Genomic DNA, 19544 nt, shown 5'->3' with positions numbered 1-19544 from the left:
TGTCTCTCTCTGCTCTAAGTTGGTCATTTTATCACATTCCCACAACATGTAGTAGGCCTGGCTCCTAGTTTTACACATTTAACTATGTGAAATTGTTTTAATTTTCAGTGCATCCCAATGCTGTATTATTAGCAGCAGCTATTAACCTCTCTCACCTCCAAGTATAAAGAGTATAAATGTTGGAGTCTTGTATTTAGACTAGTATGAGGGTACAAAGCTTCTAAAATGTACTGCACAGCAAAACTACCCTGATACAAATACCTTACTCCTCATATGAGGAACATATAGATGACAGGGAATAGTCCTGCTAACCCAAACTATTTTTATACTTCATTAAGAGGTATACGTCTAGCTCATTATTAGTGATGGTCCTTTCAGCACAGCCTTGCTTGATACCACAAAGTTATTCATGTTTCTTCCAGAACATCCAGAATAGTACAACCAGGACAGAACCTTTCTGTGCCACGAGGCTTTACAGAAATAAATTACAGTATTTTATCATGTACACATCAAAGCAGTGTATAAGTAGACCCCATTTTTCCAATCATCAAAGTTAGGATTTCCATAGATCCGGTGTATAAGTCTGGCCTCACTGGAGCCACCTACAGGGCAGGCATCAGACACTTGAACTCAGCTGTTACCTCCTCCCAGAACCTCATAAATGCGGGTCAGTGGTGACCACAGCAGCAGCAGCCGCCAGAGCCTGTGAGCCACAGCCGCAGCCAGGAGGGCAAAAGCAGAGTTCAGCATGGGGGGCTACGAGCGGCTCCTGCCCAGCAAGCACCTCTCGCTACTGCCGCTCTGAGCCCTGGTGCTGCTGGCAGCAGGCAGTGGCACAGTGGCTCCCACACCATCGGTTGGCAGCTCCACCCCACTGGCCGAGATCTACCTGTGGGGCAGCCACTGAGCCATCGGTAAGTATTCCCAAGGCCAGACTCGATGGGCACAGGGTTTAGGTGCCCAGCCTGGCTCTGGGATGTTGTCAGGATGGGGGGAAGGGGAGGGAGGCAGGAGCCTGGCCTAGCCTCAGTCAGCACCAGAAAAGCCCTTAGCACCCTGCCTCCCTGTTGGCTGAGTGCAGTAGGGTGCCACCACAGAGTTCAGCTGAAGACAAACAAACTTTGAAACAAGATATTTTTTTATTTCACAGTATTGATACACTAAGTCAAGGTGGAAATTTAAGGGTAAATATTTTGGCTTCAAACTTTGACTTGTGCACCATGAAATATGGTAAACATTGTGAAAAAAAGTTATATGCACCAAAAATTATATTTTCTGAAAACTGAAGACAGATTAACTCCAAAACATATAGCTGGCAACAAAATCAAAGCATCACATCAAAGCCAACACCAAGTTTTCTGATACAAAGATTAATCTGTATATAAGCAAGTTGACATCTAATGATTATTAAAAAATTATTTCACTAAGAAGATTTGCTTAGTTTAAAAATGGAAGAAAACTGAATGGATGCTTCAAGAAACCTCCGTCAGTTTCTTTTGTTTAATATAGAGGAAAGGAGCCATGGTTCACAATGGTATCTACCTATAAAATAAAAAGAGTGAAGATGAAAATAAAACCATCCACAATTCAAAAGGCTTATGAAGTCCAAGTCATGTTCTCAAAACTGGGAACTTTGGTCTCACTGACTTTCACTGCAATTTAACCAATGAAAGAGGGAGGAAGAGAGAAGAAACTCTGACCTCTTCTCACCTGACCATTACTATTACCGGTATATACTCTGGGCTTCACCTACCTTCCAGTCAAGCCATCAGGTGTCTATTATTAAACCTTAGAGTAGTGGCTTTCAACCTTTTTCATTTGCATACCCCTAAAACATTTTGAATGGAGGTGTGGACCCCTTTGAAATTTCAAATGGAGGTATTCACCCCTGTGAATTGTAAGTATGAGTGTTCACATACTTTTGATTGATGGTAGTCATCTTTCACACATCACTTAAACATATATGGTCTGCAGACCTCTAGGGGTCTGTAGACCACAGGTTGAAACCCAATGCCATAGAAAAAACTGGCAACATTTGATGGAAGTCAGACAGCACTAAATTAATTTTTTTAAGATGCAAGCTAGGGGAGAGAGAGAACTCCAGAGAAGTACCTCATTTATAATAATCAAGTCTGGAAGGAACTCCGGTATGATGATATCAGACATAGCCAGCTCCTAAAAAGAGTTGCAAGTAAATCTGTCCCAACAAAAAATAGCTAAATAAAGCCCATGGAATTTAATCCATTCTTTTTGGTACTTAGAGAGAATGAAGAGTAAATTTTTAATTTTCTTTGACACCTTTCATTAATTGCAATAAGTTTTCTGCATACTATTTAAAAATAATGAAGTAGTCAGGAAGGTTTTTATCTTCCAATCATTCCATAACCCAAAAGTCTTACATAGACTTTGGAGCTGTGCTACATTATCAACAATAACGATAATACATTTTTAAGAGGTTTTGTTACATCTAATCATTAAGTTAATTTCAAGGAAGTTAATTGTAAAATGTAATACATCAGCTGTACAGCACATGATCAGTTCAAAGCTATACATTTTACTATATTAATGTATGACATGAATTGTACGTATGATAAATTGGTAGCCTGTGCAATTACTTCAAAAAGTTCCATTTTACTTATCCATTTATGACTTGCTCCCTGGCTTTATAGATCCTAAATATAAATTATCACTCTCACAATTGACCACAATTCGTTCTGTAAAGAATTTCTTTTCAACCAGTGCTAGTAATTCACATTACAACACCTTAGATATTGCTCAATAGTTTCCCTCCATCTTCTCGCTGGTGAGCCATAAGGTCAAACATAGGAAAGGCCTTCCAAAAGAGGCTTTACCGGTTTATCTTCTACCATCCAAATCACTTAATCTGCCTAATGACAAATAGCGTTTTCCTGAATACAAGTCAATAACTATAGATAAAGACATCCAGGACTCTGAGAAGGGGCACAAAAGCAGGTGACTGGTGCTGCAGGTGTGGCAGCACTCCTGCTTCCAACCTTCCTCTCCCCATCCACTGGGGCAGCAGACCATGCCATAAGAAGTGGCTACTTTAAAGATCTTTCTCCTTCCCCAGTCTCAGCACCCCCCACCCTTCCCCTCCATGCTTAGTGGCACCCTCACTTCTCCTCCTCATCCTCTTTACTTATAATTTTGGGTGGAAGAAGTGGAGACAACCATCATCAGGGTCCTGGTCCAGCCATGGCTGTGGAGAGAGACAGGCTTAGCCAGGGACAACAGCAGCAGAAAGGTTACCCCAAACTTTACCAGCTCCCAGGCTGGTGTGTAACACCAGGGGAGAGAATCTGCCTAACGCTGCCACCGTCTGCCTGAGCACAACTCTCCATACAGCCCAGTCAGAGTGTGGCAAAGTGGCCCTGGATCTCCACTGCTGCCCCTGGTGAGCCAAGAGCAATGCCAGAAGTAGGCATGAGGAAATGGGAGGGGAGGTGCCACTGAGCAAGAAGGGAAAGGGAGGAGGTGCCGACAAGTTGGGTGCGGGGGTGGGGGGCAGCGAGCAAATGATTCTTACTTTCTCCAAGAACGTTTTAACAAGTCCCCAGATACTGCTCCTACAGCATGTTCCAAATAGGTGGGGAGTGGGGGAAGGATGACCATAGCAAAGCACCCTTTCTGGATCCCACTAAAAAATCTAACAGATTAAAAAAAAAAAATCAAATAACTCAAAGGTTTAAATTCACTAATATAAATAAAACCTGTGGGGGGGAAAGAAATCAGACTTAGTATTTTTATTGCACACACAAAGCAAGTAAAAGTCAGAATTGCAGAGGGCCCACTTAAAGATTAACCTCATGTATTAGATGAGGGTACAATACTTTCATGTTTATTTTAAAAGGGAGAGAAAGGAAGGCTTATGAAAATATATGTACATAGCAATTTAAATAATGCTCATATTTTACTTCATAATTATTTTAACAACAATACATTGAAGAAGGAATTAAAACCTTTTAATTTATAACTACCCATGGTTACCAACAAAAAGGAAACTGCATATCACTTTCCATCTTACTGATTTTATCTTCATTGATGTTATGTTTGATTTTTTTGCCTTCCTTAAAGTTTTCAGCAATACTTTATATTGTAGCTCTCTCTCACAACAGCAAAATCAATAGCATGTCCAAAACTCAGTACTGATAATTTTGCAGTGAACATGCCAGTTTGCCATAGCTAGATTATAGTCCTGTGTACAAGATGTTGTTTATTGAGTCTCTGCTATATTTTGCTTTATTTATTCTAATTGCCTTTTTAAGTTGTCCTGCTTCTTTTGCTCTAAGCTTCCCCAAGACTTTTTTGGGAAGGGCAGCATGTAAATCGCATAAATAAATAAAAATAAAGTTATGAAATCCCTTGCCTTAATCCTGTACAGCAAACTTCACTTAGGCACTTATCAGGTAACTGTATAGCTCAATGTGCATCCTTATTGTTTACATTTTAAGGAACATTAGTTAAGTTTATAAATCACTTAAGTAAATTACTTAACTCTTTGGCCCCACAATCTACTTTGCAACTTAACCATGTTATGTTTAACCAAATAACTGACTAGGAGCCAATTTTGAGGAGTCCTAAAGTGAGTAGGTCCTGTTCATTCCAAAGCTGCTATCAGAAGCATAAAGTGACCTAAGAAATAAAGTAAGGTGTTTTAATGATGCATGAAAAGCTTAATGGAGGTTGATCCTGTAATTAATGAGTATTGGTTACACTAAGCTGGGCAAGCACATATTCCAGATAAGGGCAAAGCCCTTTCCAGTCATAAGGCTATGTGCTTAAATGAAGTACACCAAGGATGTTAAAGATATGGCCCATAGGCCAGATTCAGCCAACAGACCCTTATCATCCAGCTCCCATTGCTGACTGTGAGTCTCTGGCTGGCACACTACATGCAATGGCTCTGGCCCTGTATGCTACATGTGGCACTTCTACTCTATCAGCCCTGCAAGATAAAGTAATTAAATGCAGGGCTGGAGCCAATACACATTACACACAGCACAAGGGGTTAGTCTGGGTAATGCACTATATGTACTGGGCGTCACAACCCATCCCTGCATACCGTCCGTAATGCATGCCAAAAACTGCCCCACGGAGCACACACAGGGCTGGGGCAGGCATGTGCAGTGTGCAGGGTCAAAGCCAGCTAAAAGCAGCATGCTCAGATGCAGAGATATAGCAAATACACAGGTATTTCCCAAGAAGCACTCCCTTGCACCGCCCAATACAATGGAAACAAGTCTTAAGAGCTAGGCCAGGAGTATTTTTGCTGCCAACAGTTTCCAAAGCTGGACAGGTCAAAGGATAGGGACAAAAATAAGGTGCAAATTACTGGTTGACAATCTGTAGAAAAAAATAATAATAATTTGAGGTTTTAAATTTCTCATACCAGCTCTCAGTTAAAAGACAAAATACTCTGTAGAATGCACGGCAAAAGTCCTGCTTTTCCAATTTTCAGGTATCAGGTTACTGAAAAGATTTTAGTATTCCTGAATTTGTATAAATAAGGTAACATTTATTAAATTGCTTCATTCCTCAGCTGAAGTTGGATAAAATGCACAAATAAGTATGTGTATGGAAAAACTGATTTAGAAGTAAAGACCAAAATTAGGATTTCATATACAGGGGTGCAAAGCTCCACTTCCACCTTATACTATGTATACTTGATTCCAAGCTGAGGTTTTCCCCATTGGCCCGGGGGGGGGGGGGGGGGGGGGGGGGAAGAAGCTCCTCATCTTATAATCACATAAAGAAAATCTCACTAAATACACCGTCTGTCAATAAACTGCTGCCAAAAGCAGCACATGCTCAGTAATGGAAATCAACTATGATTATAAAACGCGTGGCCCACATTAGGCAAACATGCTGATGAGAACTTTTTATTTTTTTGGATGGCATCCTATGTACAAGCCCCAGGCCCAGAAGCCTTGGAGTTCAGATGCCCCCTAGCCTTGCTTGCTCCTAGCCAAAAGGCCAAGGAGCAGCTAGGGGAAAAGTATAAAAGCAGTCCCCCATTACCACATAGTTGATGAGAACGTGCAACCCATCCGAATAAGACCCAGCTGAGTAATAGCAGTGCCCTCACCGCCAAATTCTTTTCTAAATTATAGTGAGCCACAACACTGCATAGCCAGAATTCCTCTGTTGGTCACTCTCTCAGCCTGGCACCCTTCACGATAAGTCAAACCTGCACCTGATCTGCACGTACATTTTTGAAGCATCCTAGGACTTGAAAAGAAAACCCAGGTCCAGTTATAAGCAGATGGCTAATTAGCACATGGATCCTTTGGGAGGCAGCGGGGGGGCAGGGGGTTGATCTGGAATATATACACATACTGCATATTGCTGAGCTGTGGGGTCACCATGGGGGGCTCATCCACACTAATATGTGCCAGGATAAGAGAGGGAACAACAAATGGATTCTGGGTATACAATGTCATGGCTCACCATGACTTGAAATGCTGTTGTCTGTGATGGAGCACAGTCCAGCAAACTATGAGGTAAATGATGAGCCTTTTGGCTTTGGACTAACACCACACATCATTTTTACTAGATATAAATAAGTACCAATGTGTTGCTCAAAATTGTGTTGATGAAGTACCTATGCTAAAAAAAAGTAACATGCATCAATTCTGGATGAAATAAATCTCTGGGTACTATATGCAAATTACTACAGCTGTATTTAATTTTGAGGTTATTCTTTTCAAATTTGCTCCTCATTTCCATCTGCTCAGGAAGAGCAGGGTCTGATAGTAAAGGGAAGAGGAAGAGGCTGCCAGGGGAGAAAGTTGGGGGAAGCAAAGAGCAAAGGGCTACCTGAGCCCTCAGATTTATTTTCCCTGCTGTAGCAGTCAGAAGGGGCAAACTCAAGGCAAACCTCCAACACTTGGAGTCTATACCTGGAAAATGGTAACAAATTTATAAATTTTCCATATATAAAATCTAATTATTGAGGGGTTATCTTATATTCAAGGTCATCTTCTATTTGAATAAATATTCTATGTCCACACACATTCATTTATCTGAATTTTTCAAAACTGAAATGCAATAAAAGGGTTTGGACAAAAAAAAAAGTAAATCTTAAATATGTGAAAACAAAGGAAATAAATTAACTACATAGGACTTATTTCTCTTTTCTTAATTAAAGAAAATTGTGAAAGAACATGGTGTCTGAAAGCCACAAGAATTAATATATTTTTCTAATCTGTCACATGTTTTGCCTTTTGAAATTATACATTTGTTTAAAATATATATTTAGTATGTTGCATTCAATTTCCCAAAGAAAGCAAATAAATTAAATTATTTGCATTTCAATGCAATTTATGAACACGTTGATATAACTAGCCCACCTACTGCTTTAGATGAAGACGATACTACATTTCACTTGCTGTAGCAATATTTCTGTTTGCAGGGAAACACCGTTTATGAGACTTAATAAATTTAAAACTGGTAAATCAGGAAAATAGTTATTATACAATGATCAAAAGTGTAATCATTAAACCCCGTAAAACAAACCACAGTTCTTCATTTATTTGTTAGAACACATTTGGTTTCAAGTATAAAAAGAAAAGCTGTGTTTTAACAGTCTCCCAGTAAGAAATGAATACAGTTCTACATGAAATGACTTAAAACATTTATGAACTTTGCCAAAGTAAAATTCTAACTTTAATATAGTTATAGAGGAAATATTGAGGGAAAAATAGCATGCAGAGGATAAAGAAACTGAGAAACAATCCTGATGCGCGTAGTAAACACAAATTACGCTAGGTCAGTGTTTTCAAACTGGCTTTGGCTGGATTCCCTTTTAATTGCAAAATACTGCTGCTCGTATTATCTACCCCAGCATATATCTTCATGTTCATTCCCTAAGAAGAGTTTCAAGGCAGACATCAACATGTGGTAACATCATTAGTCACTGCATGCTGACCAGAAGGCTCCACCATCATTAGTGAAATTTAGACACATACTCCTTGGCAAATGGCTACCTGACCTGGGGGTACACATACCGTACCTTGACAATCACTGGGCTAGACCAATTTACCTAATCTGTGACTTCCTTGGAGTCACAACCTCCATCTCTTTCTTCTGAGATATTTAAGTAAAAAAAAATAATAATAAAAAAATTAAGAGTGCCAAATAGCTACAGTTTCAAACTACCTAAAAACGTAAGCAAAATGTAAATTTGTATAGGATGATAAACTGCTGAAAGCCAGAAGCAGTAGCATTAGGAAGTGTCAATTACCTCATTAATCTAAGTCATGGACTCTGTAGTACTGTGGCTATGAATGAAATAGTTTTGCGTCTCCCACCACTGCAGTTATCAAGTCTTCAAAACAATTTGCTGCACTACAAAAGTTTCTTACAAAAGAGAATTCAACCAACAATTCAACAAAATTCAGCAACTTAACTGTTACAACTAATGTAGACCCAATTTGGGTTAATCAAGTTAATCCTTATCTTTCACTACTAACCAAAATGGAAAAAAAAGGTATATTTAAGTTGATTCTGGCTGCATAAATACATTCAAATGGTCTGGAAGAATGCTTCCAGGTTTGCCCTCCCAGTAGAAAAACTTAACTAGAGAGCCCTGTATAGATATCTGAGCTGTGCAACAAAGAGCTTATAGCACTGACACTGGTCTGCCAAGGGGCCCTAAGGCACCAAAGGCTTTAGTTCAGGGCAGGGGGCATGGGATCTGCTAGATCAGTGAATTGGGGTGAGGAGGTTGCCATGTCAATGACAGCCGGCACTGCCAGGTCAGTGACAAGGGGCAGAGGGTGCTCCTGGGTCAGCAACAGGGATGGGGGTTGGCTATCGCTGAAAAAGCTAAGAACAGAATGTGCCCCCTTAAGTGCTTTGGCACTGTGCTTTTCCAGACTGAAGTACTCAGGGGGGTGCTCTGCTCCTTGCTCGGCTGAGAGTGACACACTGTCTCCATGGTCCTGTGGGGGAATGTGGCGGGGAAAGAAAAGGGAGAAAAGCCTGCTGGAGGACTGCACTGCAGCTTCTCTAAGACAGGTACCCATACAGATGTTCAGTCTCCTGAAAGATATTCTCCCAAAAGCCATTTCATTCAGGTTGTTCCCAAGTTACTTTTCTCCCAAAGTAGCCACTTTTGCTCTGGTATTAAAATCATGAATGTCTATATATTTCTGGTTTCTCTTGGTAGAGCAGTGACTCAAGAGAAACGGAACATCTGTACATAACATGAAAATATATTTGACCAAGTATGGAAAAACTTTTAAGAACATCTACCACATTTAAGTCTGGTTTGCAGCACCAGAGCAAATAAAAATGGACTTAATGGACCTGAAAACCAATTACAGTAGCTCAATAAAATAGGTTAAAAATGTGGATGCTCATTAAAGTTCCAAAAACAAATCTTAAATCTCTCTCTCATCGTTAAGGCTTCAGTATAATTAGCAATTAATTATACTGTTACACAAATTATACTGTTAAGTACACCTTGGGTTATATTATAGAATCATAACAGAAAGGGTTATTTCAGTTGGGACTCAATTCTGAACATCAAAGGCACCTATATGCATGCATCAAGACTGCTCCAATGCACTGCAATTAAATCAGGCAATCCAGCATCATGTGCATCGACATCCCCATGCTGAAAAATGGCGGCAGGGGCGCTTTAACCAAAACTCGTACTCCAAGCTTTAGTTAAAGTGCCCCTACCGCCATTTTTCAGTGCAGGGACACTGATACACAAGACACACTGGTGCTTTAATTACAGCAGCATTTGTATAAATGGCCCAAATGGTTAAATAAAACCAGACTGAAGTTACCAATTTAACTGTTAGGATTAATATATGGAAGAACTGTTAGGACTAGGATCAAAAGAAGAAGTTTGGTCATATTACTATGGAAAAGCATAAGAAAATTGTCACACAGGATATGCCTGTGTGCAAATTTGCACACAGGATATTGCCACTGGCAAGGGAAATAAAGGCAATAAAAATGACAGACTGGACAATCCCTATATATCCAGAGAAGGGCCACTCGTATAGTTAGGGGCTTGCAGGCCAAGCCCTATGAGGAGAGACTGGGGCACCTGGACCTCTTCAGCCTCCGCAAGAGAAGGTTGAGGCAACCTTGCGGCTGCCTGTAAGTTCATCAGGGGGGCACAGAAGGAAATTGGTGAGGTTTTATTCACCAAGGCGCCTCCGGGGGTTACAAGAAATAATGGCCACAAGCTAGCAGAGAGCAGATTTAGATTGGACATTAGGAAGAACTTCTTCACAGTTCGAGTGGCCAAGGTCTGGAATGGGCTCCCAAGGGAGGTGGTGCACTCCCCTACCCTGGGGGTCTTCAAGAAGAGGTTAGATAGGCATCTAGCTGGGGTCATCTAGACCCAGCACTCTTTCCTGCCTTTGCAGGGGGTCGGACTCTATGATCTATTGACCCTAGAATCTATGACCCTTCTGACCCTAGAATCTATGAATCTATATGGCAGAATGCATTATCATGGCTCTGACATCAATTGCAGAAAGACATGGAAACCTGTGGCACACCTTTAACCACCCTGGATACTCCACTGCTGACCTGAGGGGGGCTGTTCTTAGACAAACTCTTAAAACGTGGTTTGAACAACAAATGATCCAGACTGGACTGTGTTAAGTGTGACTTAAACACAGAGTGTTAGTCCTTAACCCATTGCCTGGATTTACTGCTAGCTTGCTTGTGTCTGCCAGCACTATCCACCTCCCCATTCTCCCCACTCACCCTCTCCCCACCCTTGTTTTTTTCTATTCTAATTGTTCTCTCCTCCTTATATTTCTGGGCATCCTTTCAAAGCACCTGATGAAGTGACTTTCAGCCCATGAAAGCTTGTGCTATATATGGGCTGAAATATATATGTATATTTCAGCCCATATATAGCACAAGTAGAAAGCAGGATAGATATGCACACTGTAGACTAACCAGAGTGTATGTGTGTGTACATGTGTATATGCATGTATCCTTTCAGCCTAGATTATATATATAAAATCTAGGCTGAAAGGATATACACACATGCACATGCTGGTTAGTCTACAATGTGCATATCTATCCTGCTTTCTGCTTGACTTCAGACTATAGCATCTAATTATGTGTGTCTGTTCACTACTATAATCAGCTATCAGACAATGAGCTTTGTTGGCAGCAAAGATAGTGAAGACAGCAAATAGCGTAGTGGCAGAAGAGTTTAGGAATTACCTGGAGAAGCTAAAAGCTTTCAAGTCAGCAGGGTTGGATGGGATGTACCCTAGAGGACTAAACTAAATGGCTGAGGTAATTTCAGAGCCATTGTCTATCCTTCTTGAGAACTCATGCGACTTGGTGAGATTCCAGATGATTGGAAAACAGCAATATAGTGTCCATCTTTAAGTAAGGGAAAAAGGAGGATCCAAGAAATAACGGACCTGTCGGCTTCGTCTTGATATCTGAAAAGATCTTAAAGCAGGTGCTCAAGAAATCTATTGTGAAGCACCTGGAGAACAAAGTGATCAGAAAGAGATGGCATGGATTTGCCAAAAAACACCAAGTTCAGTGGAGTTGCATACACTCTGGAAGGCATGGCTAGGATCCAGAATGATCTGGATAAATTGGGAATATGGTCCGAAATCAACCAGATGAAGTTCAACAAGGACAAATGAGAAGCCCTGCATTTGGGACAGAAGAACTACATGAACAAATGCACACCAGGGGACAAGTGGTTAGGCTGCAGTACTGCAAGGAAGAAACTTGAGAAGCTAAGCATAATATTAGCCACCAACAATGTGTTCTTACTGCAAAAAAGTCAACAACGTCCTAAGATAAATTTACAGGAGTGTCACTTGCAAATCAAGGAAAGAAGTGGTATTGGCAGAGCTGGCAGCAGCACTGCTCCTCTGCACCCTGCTCTGCCCTCCTGCACCAGGTCCCACCCACTGGACCACAGAGGCCCCCAGGGGGAAGGCAGCAAGTCAGGGAGCCCCGAGATCACAGCCCACATCCTCCCTTGCCCCCTACAGGTTCCGCTCTGCTCCAGCCATGCCACCCACAAAGTGGGGAGGGAGCAAGCTCTGCACTCCACTATGGCCACAGCAGCTGCCAGGTCTTGTATCCCTGGCAGCTGGGGCCCCCCCCCCACCCCCGGCAGGCAGGGCTGGGGGATCAGGGAGTTGCAGGTCAGGAAAGAGTGGCACCAGCAGGACTAGGGTGGCTCTGGTTTGGGAAGAGAGGAGATAGTAAAAGCAGGGGCAGGGCACTGGCATATCAGGGCTGCTCCATGCTGCAAAGCAGCCGGAGGGTGAAGGGGGCCAGCTGCAGCTGGACCCACACCCTGGTGAGCAAAGGGAGCAGGGGAAGCTCTTATCTTCCATGATAAATAACCAAAATCAAATGCCAAAATATATAGGTATTTAGAATGTATTCTATTATAATGATTGAGGCTCTGGTAGGCTTCCAAACTGCTTTAAAACTGTAAATATATCAATAAAACACTGTGCTCAACTGAGACATAGACATAGGAGTGGCGTTTCATTTTAAATCACAGAAAAACACAGATGTGGGGGGTTTTAAGCAAATATATATTTTTTTAAAATCAGAGAATTTGTACTTTTTTTAAACAGAGAAAACCAGGACCCCTGGTTATAAGTAGCATCAGGGTGCTGGAGAGGTCATCAGAACATTATGTCTAGTGTATCTTATAACACAATAATGAGGAGACATTCCATTAATTTAAAAGAGTGGCAATTCAAAACTGACACAAAGGAACACTTTTTCATACAGTGGGTGGAAAATATGAAAATAAACCAATGAGGACAAAACAACAGATTCACAAAGGAATTAGATAATTTATATATAGATATCAAGAATATCAAAGTTATAAAAAATAATTAGATTTTTGAAAGGATATTAGACTCTCTCAGGCTGAAAGGTAATCTTTCAGTGCTAAAATTATGTAGTTGAAAGGTGAACAGACTGTCCAACATTTTGCATCTGATGCTAGTTGCCATTTGAGGTACGATACAGAACTAGATCTACCTTGGGTTTTACCCAGTATGACTGTCCCTGTGTCCCAGTCCAGGACACAGTAACAACTGCGCAACAACCTCACCTCTAAACTAATGGTAGTTAGTTCACACCTCTGCTAATAAAGTCTTTCACGTTTCTTTCTTCCATAGTTGTAAGTGGAGATACACTTAGATTCTCAAAAACAGTTGATTTTATCCGGGCCATTTGGTAAGGAATGCCTGACAAAAGTGCACTGTCTGATTCAGATGCAGTGATTGCTAAGAAATTGGCTTTAGAATCTTCCAGTTCTGCGGCTGAACCCAGTAGACATCCTTATCAAGTACAAGAGTTCCTTACACTTCTGGGTACTTTAAGATCCTCAGTTATTACTGTTTCTTTGTTTTTCAGTAAACTTTCAAATGAGATCACCACTACACCCCATCTAGTTTTACTATAGAGTTTGAGCATCACTATTTGATTCTTTGTATTCTTTTCTTCCTGCTTCTTCTTAAAGACTGCAGCTACAATATGAGTAGCTTTTACAACTTCTTTTGCTCTTCTATAGATCTTTTGCAGAGTGTCCAACTTGATGATGTCATTAAGCAAGTTTAGCCCATGGGATACACATTCTATTGCAATAATATGTGGATATTTATAATTATGATCTCCCATACTGCTTTCATGTTACTTTCATTGTCAGTCAGCAAAGCAAATACTTGACCACTTCCAATCTTCTGTAGGGCTTCACATATTTTACTACTGATACACTTTGCAGTATGCCTGTTCTCTCCTGCTTCAATGTTTCTGTAAAAAACTAGATGAGGTGTCATTTTCAAAAAGTTTATGATTCCTTCTCCCTGCACATTTATCCATCCATCTGTAAGTACTGCAAGACAGTGCTTCTTTGATTTTACCTTGCACAAATTGCATCCCATGTTCATATTCTGACTCTAAAAGAGGCTTGCTCAAAGAATGTCTGCTGGGCAAACGGTATTATGGTCTTAGTAATTTAAAAGTTTCCTGTCAGCATGCATTTTCAGTTACTGACAATGGCATCGCAGAAGATTCTATTGCTCTTGCAAGAGCTTGGTCAATTTTTTCCTGATCATCAGGTGTCATCTTGTCTACAAATGAAGCTACTGGGAGTCTTTTGTATACAGCTGGTTGCAATATTTGGTTATTTGAGGACGTTGACTAGGCAACCCTTTGTGATGCTAATGTTATAGAAGCAGCAGCAGGCAGAGGACTTCTGAATCGAGAATGTGGGCAAAAATACTTGCACTTTCATCATCATGATCTACCTCCTCCTCACTTACACCCATGAAGGATTTTTTAATGCCTACAGGACGCTTCTTACATAAAAGGATGTGTTTGGTCATCCTAGTTGCATTTGGAAATGCATATTTCATTTGACGGTATTTGCAAATCGCATTTTTTTCCTCAGAATAACTTGCAGTGTAGAAATGCTTTCATATGCTAGAAGTTGGTCGCACCATTTTGCTGAAGGGGAAAAAAGCAAAATGGAATTTAGTGGTTAGACTGCATATATAAACACTAAGCTACAGCATGTACAGATTTAGTAATGGACAGAGGAGAATCCTCCTCAGAGTTAACTGTGAACAACTTCCCTGCCCTGCAGGCCTCACCTCACCTCACTGCTAAGGCTGGGTGATTTGTCACAAAACATCAGATTAGTAGGAATTCAATTATGAATTACATAGGTTATGAAAATATACTAATGCAGCTGAAATATAGTTTAATATACTGAATTCAGAGAAGTTTAAACTCTTACCTTTCAATAAAGAAGTATACTTTCTCTCAGCTCCTTTGTGCTGCTTCTGTACTTCTGTGAGTCTCAAGGTCACAGGGCCAGGAGGCAGCAGGTTCCTTCCAATTCCAAAACCTTTAGATTTGCTCTGTCTCCTCTCCTGAGGCTTTTGAGCAAGGAGGGCAATACGCTACTTGTTTCTAATCTCTACAGGAATGAATAGATGCTGCTGCCAGTGTCCACACCCAGACCTTTGAAGCCTAGTCAGGAGGACAGGAGCAGATCGACCAACCTCTAGATCAAACATCAACAATGGACAAAGTCCACAAGCAAAGGCACTGAATCCTTCTTTTGTGAAAACAGCAGTGCCCACTGGGGACAGAAATGCATCTTGCTCTTGCATTTGAGAGTTCTACTGTTCTGCTTGTCCTCAGTGTACAGGAATTGTAATGATCTGATACTGTAGATAGTCTTACATAAAAGTCTTTCTATTACATTGTTATTAGAAAACATTTTTGGGGAGTAAAGGGTAGCAATATATGAACCCCTTGTCTTAAACATTTTATTTATCATTTTAAAAGAAAATATTTCATAAGAGCTTTTTTAATTTTTAAAAAAAAACTTGCAATTTTTCCAATTTCTCAGGAAAAAAAAAATCAGAAAAAAAAAATCCAGGGAAAAAACGGGGGGGGGGGGGGGGGGGGAGAACAAAACAAAAAACAAACTTTTCCCCAAAATTTTTCTGGTTTTTTTCTGGGTCTTCACATCTCCACTCCTGATAATGTCTCTTTGCTCCTTTATGACAGCCCTTCTCTGTTTCTTTAATTAGACCACCTTTATTTATACATGGAGTTATACACAGGGAGAGGTGCACTAATGTATCAGTCCATATCCTATCAGCACCAATAAAAGGAAAATTGACATTATTGGCAATTGGCTTTTTTTGACCGATGTGACCAATAATGTCACCGATAAATGCCACGTGCATACAGTCGCAGCATACACGTAGCCAGGAATGTAGCCCAGCAGCTTGGAGACCAGCGACTGGCCAGTAAATCTGTGGCAGGAGCAGGGCGGGCAGCAGTGGCATAGGGGGGGAGGGGGAAGGGCTACACCAAGCTTTGGGGTGGCTGTAGCCCACCACATTGCCCTCCCTCCTCCCCTTGCCTCCCTGGAGGTGCGCGCAGCATTAAGAGAGGCCCCACCACTGCGGCTTTGTCCCACACCCCACCCCGCCCCAGCTGGGCAGCACCTGCCTCTGCCCCAGCCCCACACTTCCTCCCTCACCATGGGGGCCTCAATCTACATCCCCAGCACCCCCACTCCCCCCCCCGCCCAAGACTTATGGGCTGGATGCTGCATAATTGGCAATTGGATCAGCATTGGCTGATATGGTTGGTTAATAATCAGCCATTAGTATAAGCTAAAAAAAATCTTCATCAGTACACCCCTATATACAGGTCATTGTTTTATCTTCTACTTAGCTCAAGCTGCGTCTGCTACTTTCCCAGACCTCACGCCCAGAAGTCTAATATCTTTCCCACTGTACACTTGTTCTAATAAAATTTTTCACCAAAAAATATCCTTGCTTCTCTATAATAGCTAGACATCCATCAGATGATGTGAACCCTATGAAAGAGATGACCAAGAAGACTTGAGTGAATTACAGCTACACAAGTAGCTGCTGGAATATTCCTGTGGGGTTAACTTCACCATCTACTTAATGCATCAAAAAACATTCATATTTATAACCTAAATACACTACCTGCTAAATGAACTGTAACTCACAAATGTGTCAATAGTTAATGTGTATTGTACAAAAATATATTTACAAGTATAATTAAACAAAAAACTCCAATAAAGACCCAGGAAGCATTCCGAGTTATTGCGGTGAGATTTTAAATTTTGACTTATGTATTACATATTGTTTTCAAAATTATATGGTACAATATCACCATTTTAATAAAAGCTCAAAAAATTATCATTTTCAGACAATATTTTACATGCCCTCACCTAACATATGCAGATTTAATTTTTTTGATGCAATCTACAGGCTGTGAATAAGACTGTAGTAGTAAAGCAGTAAATCAAGTCAATAAGTTACTTACCTTTCTTTTGACAACAAAATGTAAGTTCCAGTTTGCAAAGTAGTTCTGCATTTTCATATCTGTCCTCCTCTGTTTTTAGCCAGAAACAGCTCTCAGTCATTTCATGTGGCCTAATCTGCAATCAAGGTATCAACTTTATTATAATTACTATGTAGTATAAATAAGCTCTTGTAACTTGAATAGTTAAACCTACAGGATGAATGTTGTTACCAGGGCTGTCCCTAGTGGGGGCTCCGCAGAGGCTGATTTGCCCTGGGCCCCGCACCCTGCTCAGGCTGTCTCTGGTTGTTACAACTCCAAAAATTTCAGATTTCAAAAGTATATTGCACTTAAGATCTACCTACCTAATGTAGGTATTAGAGAATAGAGTGTACAAGAGCCATTACTCCTTTAAAAAGAACTATTACCAATACTTTGTAAGATGTATAAAGCTTAATTTACATATCAACTCCTCCTTAGAGCATATGTTTAACAAAAAAGTGCTTAGTACAAGTGCCTGTAGAATGCCACAAAGCCACTGTGTGTGGCACAAAAGCCATGGGTGCTGAGTAAAGAGGCGCACTGGAATGGAAGCAGCAGGGCATGAGACTCTAGACAAGTGAGGCAGAGTGTGAGCAGGATGGCTACTGCAAGAGGTGGTGTCAGGTCTCACCATCAAGAGCCAGATTAACCTTTTCTGGCCCTGCAGCTACCACCAAATTCAGAGCCTTACATCCTCACTTTGATATGAAAGTATGGATGTGGAGGGAACAGAAAATGGTTAACCTGGCTTTTAGTAGGCTCCTTCGGCAAGCCCTCGTAGTCAAGGATGATTGTCTTCACTGAGTGTCTTGTGTGTGTCTGAAGAAGACTGATAAGGCCTACCCAGGATCGACAGATTCTACTGCAGCTCGAACATGTGTTTCCATGTGGGGTGGGTGGCACTGGGTTCTTGATCTGATCTGCGACATGCTGTTTCTGCCACTCCCGCTTTTCCATCTCCTGTTGCTGTTGTTATGGGATTTCAAATTACTGAGATACCTGCAGCAGACTTCCTCCATTTGGGGTAGTCCCGGATGATAGTCTCCCATGAGTTGACATCAACGTGGCATTTTTTAAAATTTTTTTTTAAGTTGGCCTTTAGGACATCCCTGAAGTGCTTTCTCTGCCCTCCTTTTGAGTGTATGTCTTGGCTGCGCTGGAAGAATAAACCTTGCATCAGGAGTCTGGAGTCAAATATCTGGATGAAACAGCCAGCCCAAAGTTGATGTCAGATGATCATCACTTCAATATTCATGGTTAGGCAGATGCTAACAGGGGTGCATCCGCCTTCCCACTGCAACGCAGGCAGCGTTGATGTTACTTCAACAACTTTAGCTGTCTCCTGTGTGCTGTTCATGTCTCAGCTCCATACAGCATGGTGGGAATCATGACTGCTTGATAAACCATGAGCTTGGTTTCGAATCCAATGGCATGGTCTTTGAACACCCATTTCTTCAGGCATCCAAAGGCTGCACTTGCACATTTGAGGCGATGTTGGATTACTTTGTTTCGGTCAACTTTCTGCGACAGGCAGCTTTCAAGGTACAGGAAATATTCAACATTTCCAGGGTATCACCGTGGATCTGGATTACCAGAGCTGGGGCCTGTTCATAAGGAGCTTCTTGGTGGAGGACCTTAGTCTTCTGAATGGTAAGCATCAGTCCCATTTCCTTGTATGCCTCAGTAAAAACATCAACCATTGCCTGAAGGTCTGCTTCTGAGTGGGCATGCACTAGAGCATCAGCAGCATACTGGAGCGCAAAGATTGAGGTCGGGGTGGTCTTGGTTATGGCTCAGAGTTGGCTGAGATTAAACAGCTTACCATCCATTTGGTAGTTTAGGTCCACTCCAGCTGGAAGCGTGTTGGTTGTCAGATGTACCATCATGGCAAGGAATACTAAGAAGAGTGTTGGAGTGATGACACAGCCTTGCTTAACTCCCATTTTAGCCTCAAAGGTTTCTGTGATAGATCCATTACTAAGAACCACCACTCGCATACCGTCATGGAGCAGGCAGAGAATAGTGACAAATTTCAGTGGACATCTATACTTCAGAAGGATCTTCCACAACACTTCGCAGCTGGCAGAGTCAAAAGTTTTCATAAAGTCAAAGGAGGCCATGTAGAGAGCCTAATTCATGTTGTCAGGAGAAATGCAAGGAACAAATGGCTCTCAGTAGTAATACCTCCCTGGCAGCAGCGTCCTGCCACTACAGCACTCTGTGACACTGGCTGCTCAAACCCTCCTGCCTCCATTTTGAGGGTACAAACTCTCAGATATGCCTCAGGAATCCAGCTGATTAGAGGAGCACTTGGGAGAGCGAAGAGAGAGAGAAAGAGAGAGAGAGGGAAGAGCTTAACTTGTGGCAAATCTGCCACTACTGCTTTATACATACGTAAAAAAAATTAAACACAGTATGTTCCTCTTGGCTAGGGGCAGACATTACACATAAACCACTTTAAGCAATCAGAAACTGGTTTAAACCTGTAATAGAACAGACATTCAGAATGTTTGTCCTGTTACAAACTGGTTCAACTTAGGAAGGTTAAACTAACCTGCAAAGGTTGAATAAATTCAGGCTCTGGCTTTTTGAAAGTTTATCCCTAACCTTTCAGTCTAGATTTTTCAGCTATACCTTGA

General features: G+C 41.3%; 1 protein-coding gene across 3 annotated transcripts in view; it reads right to left on the bottom strand.

Annotated features, from left to right (window-relative positions):
- The window catches only part of DIAPH3 (diaphanous related formin 3), a 487575-nt gene that overhangs the window by 337732 nt on the left and 130299 nt on the right, over positions 1 to 19544 (bottom strand). For all 3 annotated transcript variants that reach the window (XM_059723010.1, XM_019500535.2, XM_014608394.3), the window contains one exon: positions 16885 to 16999. In XM_059723010.1, the coding sequence (XP_059578993.1) occupies positions 16885 to 16999 (115 nt within the window). The remainder of the gene's footprint in view (positions 1 to 16884; positions 17000 to 19544) is intronic.

Source organism: Alligator mississippiensis, chromosome 1, assembly GCF_030867095.1.
Source record: "Alligator mississippiensis isolate rAllMis1 chromosome 1, rAllMis1, whole genome shotgun sequence".
Lineage (NCBI taxonomy): Eukaryota > Metazoa > Chordata > Crocodylia > Alligatoridae > Alligator > Alligator mississippiensis.
Note: the sequence above shows the minus strand (reverse complement) of the source record. Positions and strands in the feature narration are given on the sequence as shown.